At 42.7% G+C, this 15,149-nt stretch overlaps 1 protein-coding gene across 1 annotated transcript; it reads left to right on the forward strand.

Moving 5' to 3' along the window:
- The first annotated feature begins 3,144 nt into the window (after positions 1 to 3,144).
- On the forward strand, positions 3,145 to 15,149 carry LOC138951280 (uncharacterized). The gene is made up of 3 exons (XM_070322911.1): positions 3,145 to 3,248; positions 6,676 to 6,798; positions 14,871 to 15,149. The coding sequence occupies exons 1-3, from the start codon at positions 3,198 to 3,200 to the stop codon at positions 15,147 to 15,149; spliced, it is 453 nt and encodes a 150-aa protein (XP_070179012.1). The 5' UTR covers positions 3,145 to 3,197.

The following is a 15,149-nucleotide window of genomic DNA, read 5'->3' on the forward strand; positions in this document are numbered from 1 at the left end:
CAAGTAGCTGTCGAACTCACAGAATGAAACTGAACGCAATGCATTTTTTCACAATGACCGCATACTCGTTGTTTCGTCGACCTTCGTCAGTCCACCGCTCGTGGCAAAGACAGTGAAATCGACACGCCAGAATAGTGCGGTAATGGTCGCGCTGAGCGGGATAGCACGCTTTTCTGTACCTCTCTTCGTTTTAACTTTCTGAGCGTGTTTTTAATCCAAACATATCATATGTATATGTTTTTGGAATCAGGGACCGACAAGAAATAAGATGAAATTGTTTTTAAATCGATTTTGGAAAATTAATTTTAATCATAATTTTCATATTTTTAATTTTCAGAGCTTGTTTGTAATCCACATATAACATATGTATATGTTTTTAGAATCAGAAAATGACGAAGAATAAGATGAAATTGTTTTTGGATCGTTTAATGAAAAATAATTTTAATTACGTTTCCGATTTTTAATGACCAAACTCATTCATTAGTTTTTAAGCTACCAAGCTGAAAATTTAATGCCATACCAAAGTCCGGCCTTCGTCGAAGATTGCTTGGCCAAAAGTTCAATCAATTTGATTGAAAAATGAGGGTGTGACAGTGCCGCCTCAACTTTTACAAAAAGCCGGATATGACGTCATCAAAGGTATTTATCGAAAAAATTAAAAATACGTCCGGGGATATCATTCCCATGAACTCTCAGGTCAAATTTCATAAAGATCGGTTCAGGGCTTGAATGCATAGCCCCTCCATACTTATAGGATTTCATCGCGCTGTGGAGCGCATAGCTATGAAACGCACTATAGAACTCGGCGGTCCGCATGCATGAGGTCAAATAGTGCCTGCAATAACTAAGAGCGGCTCTATTTTTAACACGTAAATAGTGGAAGGGATTTCCCGTCATCCTGTGTCTCTGCGCATGCGTGAAGCTTTGCGATGCTTCGCGGCGGGTCAGTTTTACACCATTTGCCGCAGACAGTTTGGAAAGTCCGTCTCGTGATAAAACTTGGCTTTCGTGGTTTGGAAACTATATCCATTCCTGTACCCTCGCCATAAAGGTATAAGTCCCTCTCTTGCTGGTTCTGCATGCTGTGTTTGATGTTATAAATTCCCGTATTATTATTATTATCATTATCATTATGTACCGCGATCAGCCTTGGCCACACACATCTTTAAAAGATCCGCATGCGTAAAAACTGACCCAAACACGACTACAAAGTCAAGATAACCCGCAGAACCGACGGCAATGCACCCTTTCGATTCGGCAGTTCGAGTTGCTCGTACAGTTCATCCGTGATTGCATGAATGTCCTGCCGACGAAAGCGGAATTTTCTGTACAGTTCCACGTCGTCGTAACGATTCACATGTAGACGGTCAAGAAAGATCCGGTTGCTTCTCAAATTTCTTCTCATCCTGAATCGGCATGAAAGCAGCCGCCATTTTAAACGCTCCAATAGCGGGTTCCATAACTCTTATTGGAAGGAGGGGCCTGCTATAACTTTATGGCCGACATAAGGCTCTATGCGCGGTCCATGCATTAGAAATAAGAGACTTTATGGAGTCCACAGACTTTATTGCAGTGACGTCATCAATTTAGGCTCCTATGGAGGGGCTATGCATTGGGCTGCTGTAGTTTAGTCTTCTTCTTCTTCTTCTGCGTTCGATGTTTGTAGTTTAGTCTGAAACGCTCTACACACACACACAGACAGACACACACACACACACACACACACACACACACACAGACACACACACACACACACACGCACTCAACACACACACACACACACACACACACGCACACACTCACACACTCACAAACTCACACATACACACACACACTCACACACCCACACACACACAACACAACACACAAACGAGTCAACCCGCGTGGATCATTTACTGACCCCTCGTTGCTCACTGTTCGACAGCAATTCTTTACTTTTCTTGTCGACAGCAATTCTTTACTTTTCTTGTCGACAGCAATTCTTTACTTTTCTTGTCGACAGCAATTCTTTACTTTTCTTGTCGACAGCAATTCTTTACTTTTCTTGTCGACAGCAATTCTTTACTTTTCTTGTCAAAGGCCAGTGCTCTGAATAATGGGCAAACCCTTAGAAAACTTTGGTGTTAGTGTGACATGTATCATGTCAGCACGAGATACACGAGTACGCCAATACGGCACAGGTAAAACAATAAACGACCTGCATGTGTGTTGAGGCCTGGTAAGGGGAAATATTTGAGTCATTTTAAGTAGTCTTTATGAAGAAATGATTAACCAGAGGAAAGTAATGATTGAAGTAAATGTAAATAAGAGTAGGTATACTTTTGACGTACTTATCATGTTCTTATCCATGTTGCAAAATATGTGTAGATCGCGAGATATTTTCGAAAAACCTGGTCTCAGGCGTACCGCAAACGGGCAATACACTGCATTTTTTTCTCGTACACTGAAACATTCAAAACCAGTAAATGGTGTGCTTTATTTCATAGCATTCTATGAAGTGATCTGTTTGTTTAAAATACAATTTAATCACGCATACTGTGATGTGGAGTGTCTTTTTTCGCCGGAATATTTACAAAGGGCTTCAATTCTGATTTGATCGATCATCAATTCGAAAGTTTCAAACAGATCCAACCCCCAACCTGAACTGTACAGCTCTTGGGGCGATTTGAGACAGTTTTCTTGTCAGATATAAATCATTTTCTTTTAAGACAACAATTTTTGTGATCTAAACCTATCAATATACATTATTGCAAAAACATTCGCACCCCAACGAAACATTACATCCCGTGTCATTTTATTTAAACTTTCTTTGCTATTTTAGGCAGTCCACTTGACTACCAGGCACACTTTTTTGATCACAGATTTCTTATACAGGGATCACGTGACCAACGCTCAAATAAGGGCACCCCCTCATATCGAACGGACAAAAACGTAAGGTACCCTCTTTAAATGGATGGAAATGTATATGCAAAACGTGCCAACTTTTACATACGATGAGAAAGTCGAATCAGATATTGAACCAGACCAGGCTACTTGATTGAGCTGGCTTGCGTATTGGGTGTGTTATAATTGCAACTTGGTGTGTTATAATTGCAACTTGGTGTGTTATAATTGCAACTTGGTGTGTTATAATTGCAACTTGGTGTGTTATAATTGCAACTAGGTGTTGGTGTTTCAAGTGATACAGGGCCAGCACAATGGCGAGCCAGCAGGGAGGTAGCGAGCCTGTTCCAAAGAAACCACGCCTGGTGAGTCCTATCCTCAAGTTATGTTGTAAATACTGTTGTGTTGTCCATCGTGTTGTGTTGTCCATCGTGTTGTGTTGTCCATCGTGTTGTGTTGTCCATCGTGTTGTGTTGTCCATCGTGTTGTGTTGTCCATCGTGTTGTGTTGTCCATCGTGTTGTGTTGTCCATCGTGTTGTGTTGTCCATCGTGTTGTGTTGTCCATCGTGTTGTGTTGTCCATCGTGTTGTGTTGTCCATTGTGTTGTGTTGTCCATCGTGTTGTGTTGTACATCGTGTTGTGTTACCCATCGTGTTGTGTTGTCCATCGTGTTGTGTTGTCCATCGTGTTGTGTTGTACATCGTGTTGTGTTGTCCATCGTGTTGTGTTGTGCATTGTGTTGTGTTGTTCATCGTGTTGTGTTGTCCATCGTGTTTTGTTGTCCATCGTGTTGTGTTGTCCATCGTGTTATGTTGTCCATCGTGTTGTGTTGTCCATCGTGTTGTGTTGTCCATCGTGTTATGTTGACCATCGTGTTGTGTTGTCCATCGTGTTGTGTTGTCTATCGTATTGTGTTGTCCATCGTGTTGTGTTGTCTATCGTATTGTGTTGTCCATTATGTTGTGTTGTCCATCGTGTTGTGTTGTTCATCATCTTGTGTTGTCCATCGTGTTGTGTTGCCCATCATGTTGTTTTGTCCATCGTGTTGTGTTGTTCATCGTGTTGTGTTGTCCATTGTGTTGTGTTGTTCATCGTGTTGTGTTGTCCATCGTGTTATGTTGTCCATCGTGTTGTGTTGTCCATCGTGTTGTGTTGCCCATCATGTTGTTTTGTCCATCGTGTTGTGTTGTCCATCATGTTGTTTTCCATCGTGTTGTGTTGTCCATCGTGTTGTGTTGTGTTGTCCATCGTGTTGTGTTGTCCATCATGTCGTGTTGTCCATCGTGTTGTGTTGTCCATCATGTTGTGTTGTCCATCGTGTTGTGTTGTCCATCGTGTTGTGTTGTCCATCATGTTGTGTTGTCCATCATGTTGTGTTGTCCATCATGTTGTGTTGTTCATCATCTTGTGTTGTCCATCGTGTTGTGTTGCCCATCATGTTGTTTTGTCCATCGTGTTGTGTTGTTCATCGTGTTGTGTTGTCCATCGTGTTGTGTTGTTCATCGTGTTGTGTTGTCCATCGTGTTGTGTTGTCCATCGTGTTATGTTGTCCATCGTGTTATGTTGCCCATCATGTTGTTTTGTCCATCGTGTTGTGTTGTCCATCATGTTGTTTTCCATCGTGTTGTGTTGTCCATCGTGTTGTGTTGTGTTGTCCATCGTGTTGTGTTGTCCATCATGTCGTGTTGTCCATTGTGTTATGTTGTTCATCGTGTTGTGTTGTCCATCGTGTTATGTTGGCCATCGTGTCGTGTTGTCCATCGTGTTGTGTTGTCCATCGTGTTGTGTTGTCCATCGTGTTGTGTTGTCCATCGTGTTATGTTGCCCATCCTGTTGTGTTGTCCATCGTGTTGTGTTGTCCATCGTGTTGTGTTGTCCATTGTGTTGTGTTGTCCATCGTGCTGTGATGTCCATCGTGTTATGTTGCCCATCATGTTGTGTTGTCCATTGTGTTGTGTTGTCCATCGTGTTGTGTTGTCCATCGTGTTGTGATGTCCATCGTGTTATGTTGCCCATCATGTTGTGTTGTCCATCGTGTTATGTTGTCCATCGTGTTGTGTTGTCCATCGTGTTATGTTGCCCATCATGTTGTTTTGTCCATCGTGTTGTGTTGTCCATCATGTTGTTTTCCATCGTGTTGTGTTGTCCATCGTGTTGTGTTGTGTTGTCCATCGTGTTGTGTTGTCCATCATGTCGTGTTGTCCATCGTGTTGTGTTGTTCATCGTGTTGTGTTGTCCATCGTGTTATGTTGCCCATCATGTTGTGCTGTCCATCGTGTTGTGTTGTCCATTGTGTTGTGTTGTCCATCGTGTTGTGTTGTCCATCGTGTTATGTTGTCCATCGTGTTGTGTTGTCCATCGTGTTGTGTTGTCCATCGTGTTGTGTTGTCCATTGTGTTGTGTTGTCCATCGTGCTGTGATGTCCATCGTGTTATGTTGTTCACCTTGTTGTATTGTCCTTTGTGTTGTGTTGTCCATCATGTTGTGTTGTCCATTGTGTTGTGATGTCCATCGTGTTATGTTGCCCATCATGTTGTGTTGTCCATCGTGTTGTGTTGTCCATCGTGTTGTGTTGTCCATCGTGATGTGTTGTCCATCGTGCTGTGATGTCCATGTTGTTATGTTGTTCACCTTGTTGTGTTGTCCTTTGTGTTGTGTTGTCCATCATGTTGTGTTGTCCATTGTGTTGTGTTGTCCATTGTGTTGTGGTGTCCATTGTGTTGTATTGTCCATCATGTTGTGTTGTCCATCGTGTTGTGTTGTCCATCATGTTGTGTTGTCCATCATGTTGTGTTGTCCATCATGTTGTGCTGTCCATAGTGTTGTGTTGTCCATCGTGTTGTATTGTCCATCGTGTTGTGTTGTCCATCGTGCTGTGATGTCCATCGTGCTGTGTTGTCCATCATGTTGTGTTGTCCATCGTGTTGTGTTCTCCATTGTGTTGTTCATCATGTTGTGTTGTCCATCGTGCTGTGATGTCCATCGTGTTATGTTGTTCCTCGTGTTGTGTTGTTCATCGTGTTGTGTTGTGTTGTCCATCGAGTTTTGTTCTCCATCGTGTTGTGTTGTGTTGTCCATCGTGTTGTGTTTTGTTGTCCATCGTGTTGTATTGTCAATTATGTTGTGTTGTCCATCGTGTTGTGTAGTTCTTTGTGTTGTTTTGTTCATCGTGCTGTGTTGTCCATCGTGTTGTGTTGTCCATCGTGTTGTGTTGTCCATCGTGTTGTGTTGTCCATCGTGTTGTGTTGTCCATCGTGTTGTGTTGTCCATCGTGTTGTGTTGTTCCTCGTGTTGTGTTGTCCATCGTGTTGTATTGTCCATCGTGTTGTGTTGTTCATTGTGTTGTGTTGTCCATCATGTTGTGTTGTCCATCGTGTTGTGTTGTCCATCATGTTGTGTTGTCCATCGTGTTGTGTTGTTCATCGTGTTGTGTTGTCCATCGTGCTGTATTGTCCATCGTATTGTGTTGTTCATTGTGTTGTGTTGTCCATCGTGTTGTGTTGTGTGTTGTGTTGTTCATCGTGCTGTGTTGTCCATTGTGTTGTATTGGCCATCGTGCTGTGTTGTCCATTGTGCTGTGTTGTCCATCGTGTTGTGTTGTCCATCGTGTTGTTTTGTCCATTGTGTTGTGTTGTCCATCGTGTTGTGTTATCCATCGTGTTGTGTTGTCCATCGTGTTATGTTTTCCATCATGTTGTGTTGTCGATCGTGTTGTGGTGTCCATCGTGTTGTGTTGTCCATCACCTACATTCGTGTAACAAAAGAGGTCACTCGCATTGTATCCATTCCAGGCGTGCTGCCAGTGCAGCAAGGGATCTCGGTGCATCAGGCAAGGTGTCTGTGTCTGTCGCGCGAACCGCACACCCTGTACCACCTGTGCTGCTCGGGGATGTACAAATCGTGCCGTTGATCTGGTACGTCTGTGTCTCTCTTCATCTCTCGCCATTTGTGTTTCTCTCTTCATCTCTGCCTATGGGCTTATTCTGTCTATGTGTATCTCATCGCTTGATGTTTTACAAATGCCATTCACACAGACCAACTTCATGATGTTGAGTCGGCGTTATCCTGCACTTTAATGCATTTCCCACTTCCATTCAGTTGAGATCTGCTGCGGTGTCCTGTCAACATTATTGTTTTCAACTAATGTTATGTGTGTACATCATTAACTGAGCAAACAAATTATTGCACCCATTTTCGTACCATTCCCGTGTCACTTCATTCAAACATTTAATGCCATTAAAGGCCTTTCACTTGGCAATCTGGCACACTTTTCGGATCAAAGATTTTTGGTATATGCATCACGTTACCGCCGCCGAAGTCAGGGTACCCCCACAATCGACCAGACAAAAACGTCAGGTACCAATTAAAAAATCGACACAAATTCAGAATAGTCTTCACTTTACAACGTTAACATACGATGAAAAATCCAAATTAATTATCTATCGAGAACAGATTGTTTTGTTTTGCTATCTTGCGTATCTCTTGTGTAGTGTCATTTCTACTGATGCATGTGTCACGTTGCATGGTCAAGGGAATGACCAGAAACGGTTAATTACTACTAATCGACTAACCACACCACGGTCCACCCTCGCAGTAATACAAAACAGAGATCAATCCTACAAAAGTGAACAGTTTCAAGTACCGGTTTATATGCAAAATCTCCTCTTCCCTTCTCATAACCAGAAATCAAAGAATTAGGTAGAAGTGCAACGCCAAGGCACTGCATACCCCAGCGAAAGACAAATCTCTCTCTCTCTCTCTCTCTCTCTCTCTCTCTCTCTCTCTCTCTCTCTCTCTCTCTCTCTCTCTCTCTCTCTCTCTCTCTCTCTCTCTCTCTCTCTCTCTCTCTCTCTCTCAACAAACAACTGTTTAACAACAATGTACACATCAATAGCTAGGTCCAAACAAAATAATATTAAAGAAAACACCTCTCACAGAGCACAGCACAAGAATGTCTTTTGGGGCACAACACATCACGTCGAACATGAAAGTCGCAGCCAGCTACGGGAAGAACTGAGTTTTCAACCTACTCTTGAACGCGTCAAGAGAGAGGCTCTGGCGAAGCTCAAGCGGCAGGGAGTTCCAGACGGAGGGGCCCGCGGAGGGAAATGCACGCTGACCAGCAGATGCGAGTTTTGAGCGAGGCATGTGAAGGCGGAGTGGGTCAGCAGCAGAACGAAGGGGACGGTCGGAGGGCTGGGTGTACAGGTCCAGGGGGGATTGAAGGTACTCGGGAGCAGAGTCGTTGAGACACTTGTTGACCAGAGTGGACAGTTTGTAGGAGATCCGGGTGTTGACAGGAAGCCAGTGCAAGGAGAGAGAGAGAGAGAGAGAGAGAGAGAGAGAGAGAGAGAGAGAGAGAGAGAGAGAGAGAGAGAGAGAGAGAGAGAGAGAGAGAGAGAGAGAGAGAGAGAGAGAGAGAGAACCCAGAACTCAGAACTTTATTACATAAGGATAAATGTTTTAGGCTTAGCCTAATCTTCCAACCTGTCCTGGGAACATACTGCAGCGAATAATTGTAAACGAAAGCAAAGACTGCGCACATACACACACACACACATCCACACACACACCCTCGTATACACACGCACACACAAGCTCACACACACTTACACACACACACACACACACACACTCACACACGCACACACACACACACACACACACACACACATGCACACATATACACACACACACACATGCTCGCGCGCGCTCGCTTACCTACACACATGCACATGCTATCATTTCATACCTAAAAGGAACAGTATCTCATCAAAGTATTAAACTAGTAAAACATCAAAATAATGATCGAATATAAACATAAAAAACAAAGCACTTGAGAGCATTGCATGCATTATCCGAGTACACAATGGAAACTAGACATCAGGGGCAGTTTATAGTGTGATCAAATGTGTGTGCAACTGCCTTTTAAAGGCCTTTAATGATGCGGATCGTTTGATTTCTATTGGCAAAGAATTCCACAGAGATGATCCTGAAAAAGCTAAGCTGGATTTATACAGATCTATACGAGGAATTGGAGGAAGTAAATTTTGAGACCCATACCTCTTCGTAACATGTGTAAAATAGGATTGCACATAACTGGGCACATCACCATGAACTAATTTATACATAAAGACAGCCTTATTGTATGCAAGGTGGGTTTTTAGGGGAAGGAAATTAAGGCTGTTTAACTTTATTTCTGTAGACATGTGCGATTCATACAGGATAAGTTTTGCAGCACGACGGTACAGAGAATTGAGTTTTAATAAGTGAACATCACTGCAGCCATCCCACAATGTCGAAGCAAAATTAATATGAGGCATTATATGAGCATGAACGAACATTTTTAATGTTTCAGACTTCGCATAATGTTTGAGTTTTGACAACAAATACAAATTCCTTGATAACACTTTGCAGAGGTTGTTTATGTGTGTTTGCCATTTCATTTCTTCATCAACAGTTACACCAAGTATGCGATGTTCTTTAACTTGCTGTATTTGAGTTGTACCTAAGGACAGTTGTAATTTAAGAGGACTTAGCTGATGCTTTTGTCTTGTGGTAATAACAATGCTTTTAGTTTTTTTCTGGGTGCAGTATCATGGCATTTGATGTGCACCATTTCGCAACTTCGTCCAAAGTGTTCTTCAGGGAAGAATTTACTGATTCCAACGAGGTGTTACTGGTATGAATAGACGAATCGTCTGCAAAAAACTCGCATTTGACTTTATCATCCGATACATGTAAAGGCAAATCATTAACGTAAATACAAAAGAGAATAGGTCCTAATATAGACCCTTGAGGGACGCCATGTCTTATTAGTGCAGTAGACGAATTCTGGCATTGTAGAGTGACATACTGTGTCCGGTCAGCAAGATACGATTTAAAGAAGTCACAGACCGAATCGTTTCTCAAATAATAGTGTAATTTTTTCAGCAATATGGAATGATCGACTAAGTCAAATGCTTTCTTAAAGTCCAAAAACAATGCTCCTGTAACTTCAGACTTGTTCATTGCTGACAGCCAAGCTTCACAGAGAGACGTAAGAGCTGTGTGGCAAGAATGCTTGGACCGAAAACCGGATTGAAACTGATGGAACAAATTTTGTTCTTCCATGTAAGCAAGAAGATGCTTGTGCACATGCCTTTCTAATGGTTTTGACAAAACAGGCAGCAAAGAAATGGGTCTAAAATTACTTGGGTCTGAGAGATCTTTACATTTGGGAAGGGGTATGACTTTGGCGCTTTTCAATTTAGACGGAAAAAAGTTCTGCTCAATACTAAGGTTATATACAAACGTGAGCGAATCCACAATATACGGTAGAGAAAGGTTCAGTAACTTCACGGGTATTTTATCCGGACCCATGGACTTTTTATTCTCCAGGTTTTCAATAAATGTTCCGACCTCATGAACTGCAATAGAGAGAGAGAGAGAGAGAGAGAGGGAGGGAGGGAGGGAGGGAGGGAGGGAGGGAGAGAGGGAGGGAGAGAGGGAGGGAGGGAGAGAGGGAGGGAGAGAGGGAGGGAGGGAGGGAGGGAGGGAGAGAGGGAGGGAGAGAGAGAGGGAGAGAGGGAGAGAGGGAGAGAGGGAGAGAGGGAGAGATTCCTTCGCGGGGGTATGCAGTGCCGTGGCAATGCACTTCTACTTAATTAGAGGTGTCTACTTTTTCACTTATAATTTCTGTACAATTTATTTGCCTCAAAAACTATTTCAGTTCTTTTGTTAGTTTTCTCCAATAACAGTTTTACGCTCCTTTTAAAAAAACTGATGGGACCACTTTAAAATCTCTCCGTTCGTACGATCTTTTCCCTGTCTGTGAGTTTAGTGTGAGAACCCATATTGTAAGTTCGTTGTCATTATGGGCATTGGCAGCGTGGTTAATGACATCCACAAAGAGCAGGGTGACAGTAGTTGAACCTGAAATCCTTGTGTTTAACTGTAACAAAGACCGAACAAGCCTGAGTTACTTGACTAACATGCAAATCTCCCAACTTTGTCACGTAAAACTATCATATTTGGTTTCAGATTAACAACAAAATGCATGAAAATGGAGGTTAGAGAAAATTGTCAATGCCTGGGGCCCCTAACAATCAACAAATTGAAAAGTCTGGGGCGCGTAACACTGAGCACATGGGTACCCTTTTATTTTGTTCTCGTACTTCTTCACGATAGTCTGGTCATTATGCCCTTTTTTCAAGAAGTTAAAGAGAGTGTGCAAAATCAGTTTTAGTGGATATCGATCCAATGGACTGCGTTTCTGTAGTGTGTTTAGCACTTTTCTCTCTAACGTAGTCATATTTTCGCTGAAATCAAATTTTCTTGAGTGATTGTGCATTAACAACAGGCCTAAATTACAAACAACAAACACCGCTTAGTGCAGAAAACATTCACAATCATAACTGAAATAATCTGTTTTAAATATGCTTCTGATTCTTTTCTGTAATAACATTTTAGCCAGCATACCTTCACATCGCTTTTGCCTTCTGGGTACAAAGTCGGGCGTAACAACCGTCTGGGTACGTTTCTTCGGCGTAACGTGTCTCCACCGTGGATCTGTCTGTACTTTCCGGGGACACGACTGCCAGATCTTCCTCGCGCAGACACTGGAAAAACGCTGTGCAGATCAAACTGTAGGAAATCTCCTTTGGTATCTTCTTTATCTATTTTTCTGCTTTTACACCACCCCCCCCCCCCCCCCACCCCCCCCCCCCCCCCCCACCACCCGTTTTCTTTAGATACACACTTTAACTACACCCATGCCGACAAAATTTCACGCAGAAAGGCCTCAAAAACCATTTCGCTTTTGAACTCGCTAATCTAACCTAGCGCATCGTGTTCAGCGCGATCCGTTGTTACGGGGAACCGAAGGACAGGGGCCAAATCGGCCGGGTTTGGTTGGAGATACGTCCACACTGCGAAAAAGCGGTCGCGTATTATAATATAGATGTTCTTGCAGCACGAACTCATAAGGCTACAGAAAGTAAGTGCCTGTTGTAGGAATTGTCGTTATCGTTCACTCATTATTGCTTGTCGCTTTTAGATCTCACAAGCAGAAACACTCTGCAGCCAACAAAAATGTCACAGCGTTCAAGGTTTCATTTCTTAGGTGAATTATAGTTGTAAGTGGACACAATTTAAGCAATATCCTTTCCAGATCCATGCATGATGATAACTATAGGTGGTATGAAATGATTCCAATGTTACTGGACTGGAGATTTTGTTTCGAACCGGTGAAAATTCTCCTTTTCCTTGGAGCGCCATTGTTGTTTCCAAGCCAAGCGTTTGAAGATTCGTGCGCAGCTAAAATTAGACGTACAGTGAATTTTGACTAGTTTTCACCACGAGTGCGCATGCTCAGAAATACACAACGTTTTAGCTCTTCCAAGCGCATGCGCAGATATTTACACAATGGTTTTCTGGGTTTTTCCACAGCTTTACACCACCTTTTACCTTATATGGAAATGAAAAAAGACGCGTTTGACCATATAAGGAACATAAATTGCAGGCAAAGAGTGTACTAAAAGTAGATAACATTGTTTATTGGCTCTATCGACACCCGTTTTTAACCACTTGCTTCCCTTTGTATGATAAACCGTCCATAGATCGTCGTTCTCCCGAACTAACTCCTTAGTATGTCATCGAGAATAGATGATTTTGGGATATCCTTTCATGCGCCTTTGGGCGATTGGTCAATGCATTTCGTATCAATAATGTCGGTCTCGCCTGTACGCAAGCTTACACGAAGTAACCGGGAGCGTAGGGTCAGTTACTGAACTAGCCCCGATCAGTGAAATATGAAGAACAGTACACAAATACGAACAGAGAGACTCGGAAACTCGAGTCACTGAGTCGTCGCCACGCTCAAGAACCCAAGTGTAATATTTGAAGTTCTTTCTTTCTTTATTTGGTGTTTAACGTCGTTTTCAACCACGAAGGTTATATCGCGACGGGGGAAGGGGAGAGATGGGATAGAGCCACTTGTAAAATTTGCTCCAAGGGCTTGCAACGTAGTACAATATATTACCTTACTGGGAGAATGCAAGTTTCCAGTACAAAGGACTTAACATTTCTTACATACTGCTTGACTAAAATCTTTACAAACATTGACTATTCTATACAAGAAACACTTAACAAGGGTAAAAGGAGGAACAGAATCCGTTAGTCGCCTCTTACGACATGCTGGAGAGCATCGGGTAAATTCTTTCTCGTCCCAACCAATATGGGACTCCCCCTGACCCGCCGGGCGTAATATTTGAAGTTAAAATCTCCCTCGACTACAGAGCGATGAAATAGCTCAGTCAGTAGATTCCACGATTGACGGTGCGCTAGTTCTTATTTTGTGGTCCCGGGTTCGATTCGCTTCGAAGGCAATTTTATTTAATTTTTTTTTGAACTCGTAATTCTTGTATTTTATTCATTTGCTTCATTCCAAACGGTTTTCAAATGTTTCTTGTTGTCTTAACTCTATATACTTGTATTGTTTTCATTTTTATTTATCCCGAAGATTTTGAGTTGTGTATTGAAAATCGAATCTAGTGCATAAGTGCCCTTAAACAGCTGTCCCACAATCCCGTATTCTGTTTTTTTTAATGGATATTCCCAAGGAAAGGTCAAAGGGCATATGTATCATCGCATGTCGACTGCTGGTAATAGTACTTAGCTGCTTCTATTATGATAGGCTTCTGGTACCTGACGTTTTTGGGGGGTACCCTTACTTCGGCGGCGGTCACGTGATACCTATACCAGCAATCTTTGATCCGGAAAGTGTGCTAGTAAGCCAAGTAAAGGGCCTTTATTGGCATAGAAAGTTTAAATGAAATGACACGGGAATGAATGTTTAAGTTGGCGTACGAACATGAGTGCAATAATTTTTTTGCTGAGTTTAGTTCAGCAGATTGTGCACAGCCCATGACAGGAGTGACGGTAATATCATGCACATCACTCATATAAACAGCGCTATGTCAGAAGTGACGGTCATATCATTCACATCATACATATGAACAGCGTTGTGACAGAAGTGACGGTAATATCATTCACATCACTCATCTAAATAGCGCTATGACAGGAGTGACGGTAATATCATGCACATCACTCATATAAATAGCGCTATGACAGAAGTAACGGTAATATCATGCACATCACACATGTGAACAGCGCTATGACAGAACTAACGGTAATATCATGCACATCACACATGTGAACAGCGCCATGACAGAAGTGACGGTAATATCATGCACATCACACATGTGAATTACAGCGCTATGACAGAAGTGACGGTAATATCATGCACATCACACATATGAACAGCGCCATGACAGAAGTGACGGTAATATCATTCACATCATTCATATGAACAGCGCTATGTCAGAAGTGACGGTAATATCATTCACATCATTCATATGAACAGCGCTGTGACAGAAGTGACGGTAATATCATTCACATCATTCATATGAGCAGCGCTATGTCAGAAGTGACGGTAATATCATTCACATCATTCATATGAACAGCGCTGTGACAGAAGTGACGGTAATATCATTCACATCATTCATATGAACAGCGCTATGACAGAAGTAATGGTAATATCATGGACATCATACATATGAACAGCGCTATGTCAGAAGTGACGGTAATATCACACATATGAAAAGCGCTATGACAGAAGTGACAGTACTATCATTCACATCATACATATGAACAGCGCCATGACAGAAGTGACAGTAATATCATTCACATCATACATATGAACAGCGCTATGTCAGAAGTGACGGTAATATCATTCACATCATTCATATGAGCAGCGCTATGTCAGAAGTGACGGTAATATCATTCACATCATACATATGAACAGCGCTATGTCAGAAGTGACGGTAATATCATGCACATCACACATATGAACACCCCTTTGACAGAAGTTACGTAATATCATGCACCTCACACATATGAACAGTGCTATGACAGAAGTGACGGTAATATCATGCACATCACACAGGGACCGGCAGTGGAATGTGCTCCGCCGTGCAGAACCTCTGGGTCACCGGGGAACCAGGCTGTCACTCCAGCCCCGCCCTTACACGTGAGTCTGTCAGTCAGCACATCGCCACGCCCACTCTTGTCATCGCCACTGACAGGAGCAGCAGCTGCACAGGCAGGTGTCGCCACCAGCACACCACCACGCCCACTCTTGTCATCGCCACTGACAGGAGCTCAGGCAGGTGTCGCCACCAGCACCAGTCACAGCACAGGACCCCACCAAGTGTCTGAAAGGTAG

This window comes from Littorina saxatilis, linkage group LG16 (assembly GCF_037325665.1).
Source record: "Littorina saxatilis isolate snail1 linkage group LG16, US_GU_Lsax_2.0, whole genome shotgun sequence".
In the NCBI taxonomy this organism is placed as follows: Eukaryota; Metazoa; Mollusca; class Gastropoda; order Littorinimorpha; family Littorinidae; genus Littorina; species Littorina saxatilis.

What these genes read in the sequence shown, in the direction of transcription:
- LOC138951280 (XM_070322911.1), top strand. Translation starts at nt 3,198, where the DNA reads ATGGCGAGCCAGCAGGGAGGTAGCGAGCCTGTTCCAAAGAAACCACGC. An exon ending in TTCCAAAGAAACCACGCCTG is followed by an intron (nt 3,249 to 6,675) that starts GTGAGTCCTATC and finishes TATCCATTCCAG; the next exon opens with GCGTGCTGCCAGTGCAGCAA. An exon ending in CAAATCGTGCCGTTGATCTG is followed by an intron (nt 6,799 to 14,870) that starts GTACGTCTGTGT and finishes CACATCACACAG; the next exon opens with GGACCGGCAGTGGAATGTGC.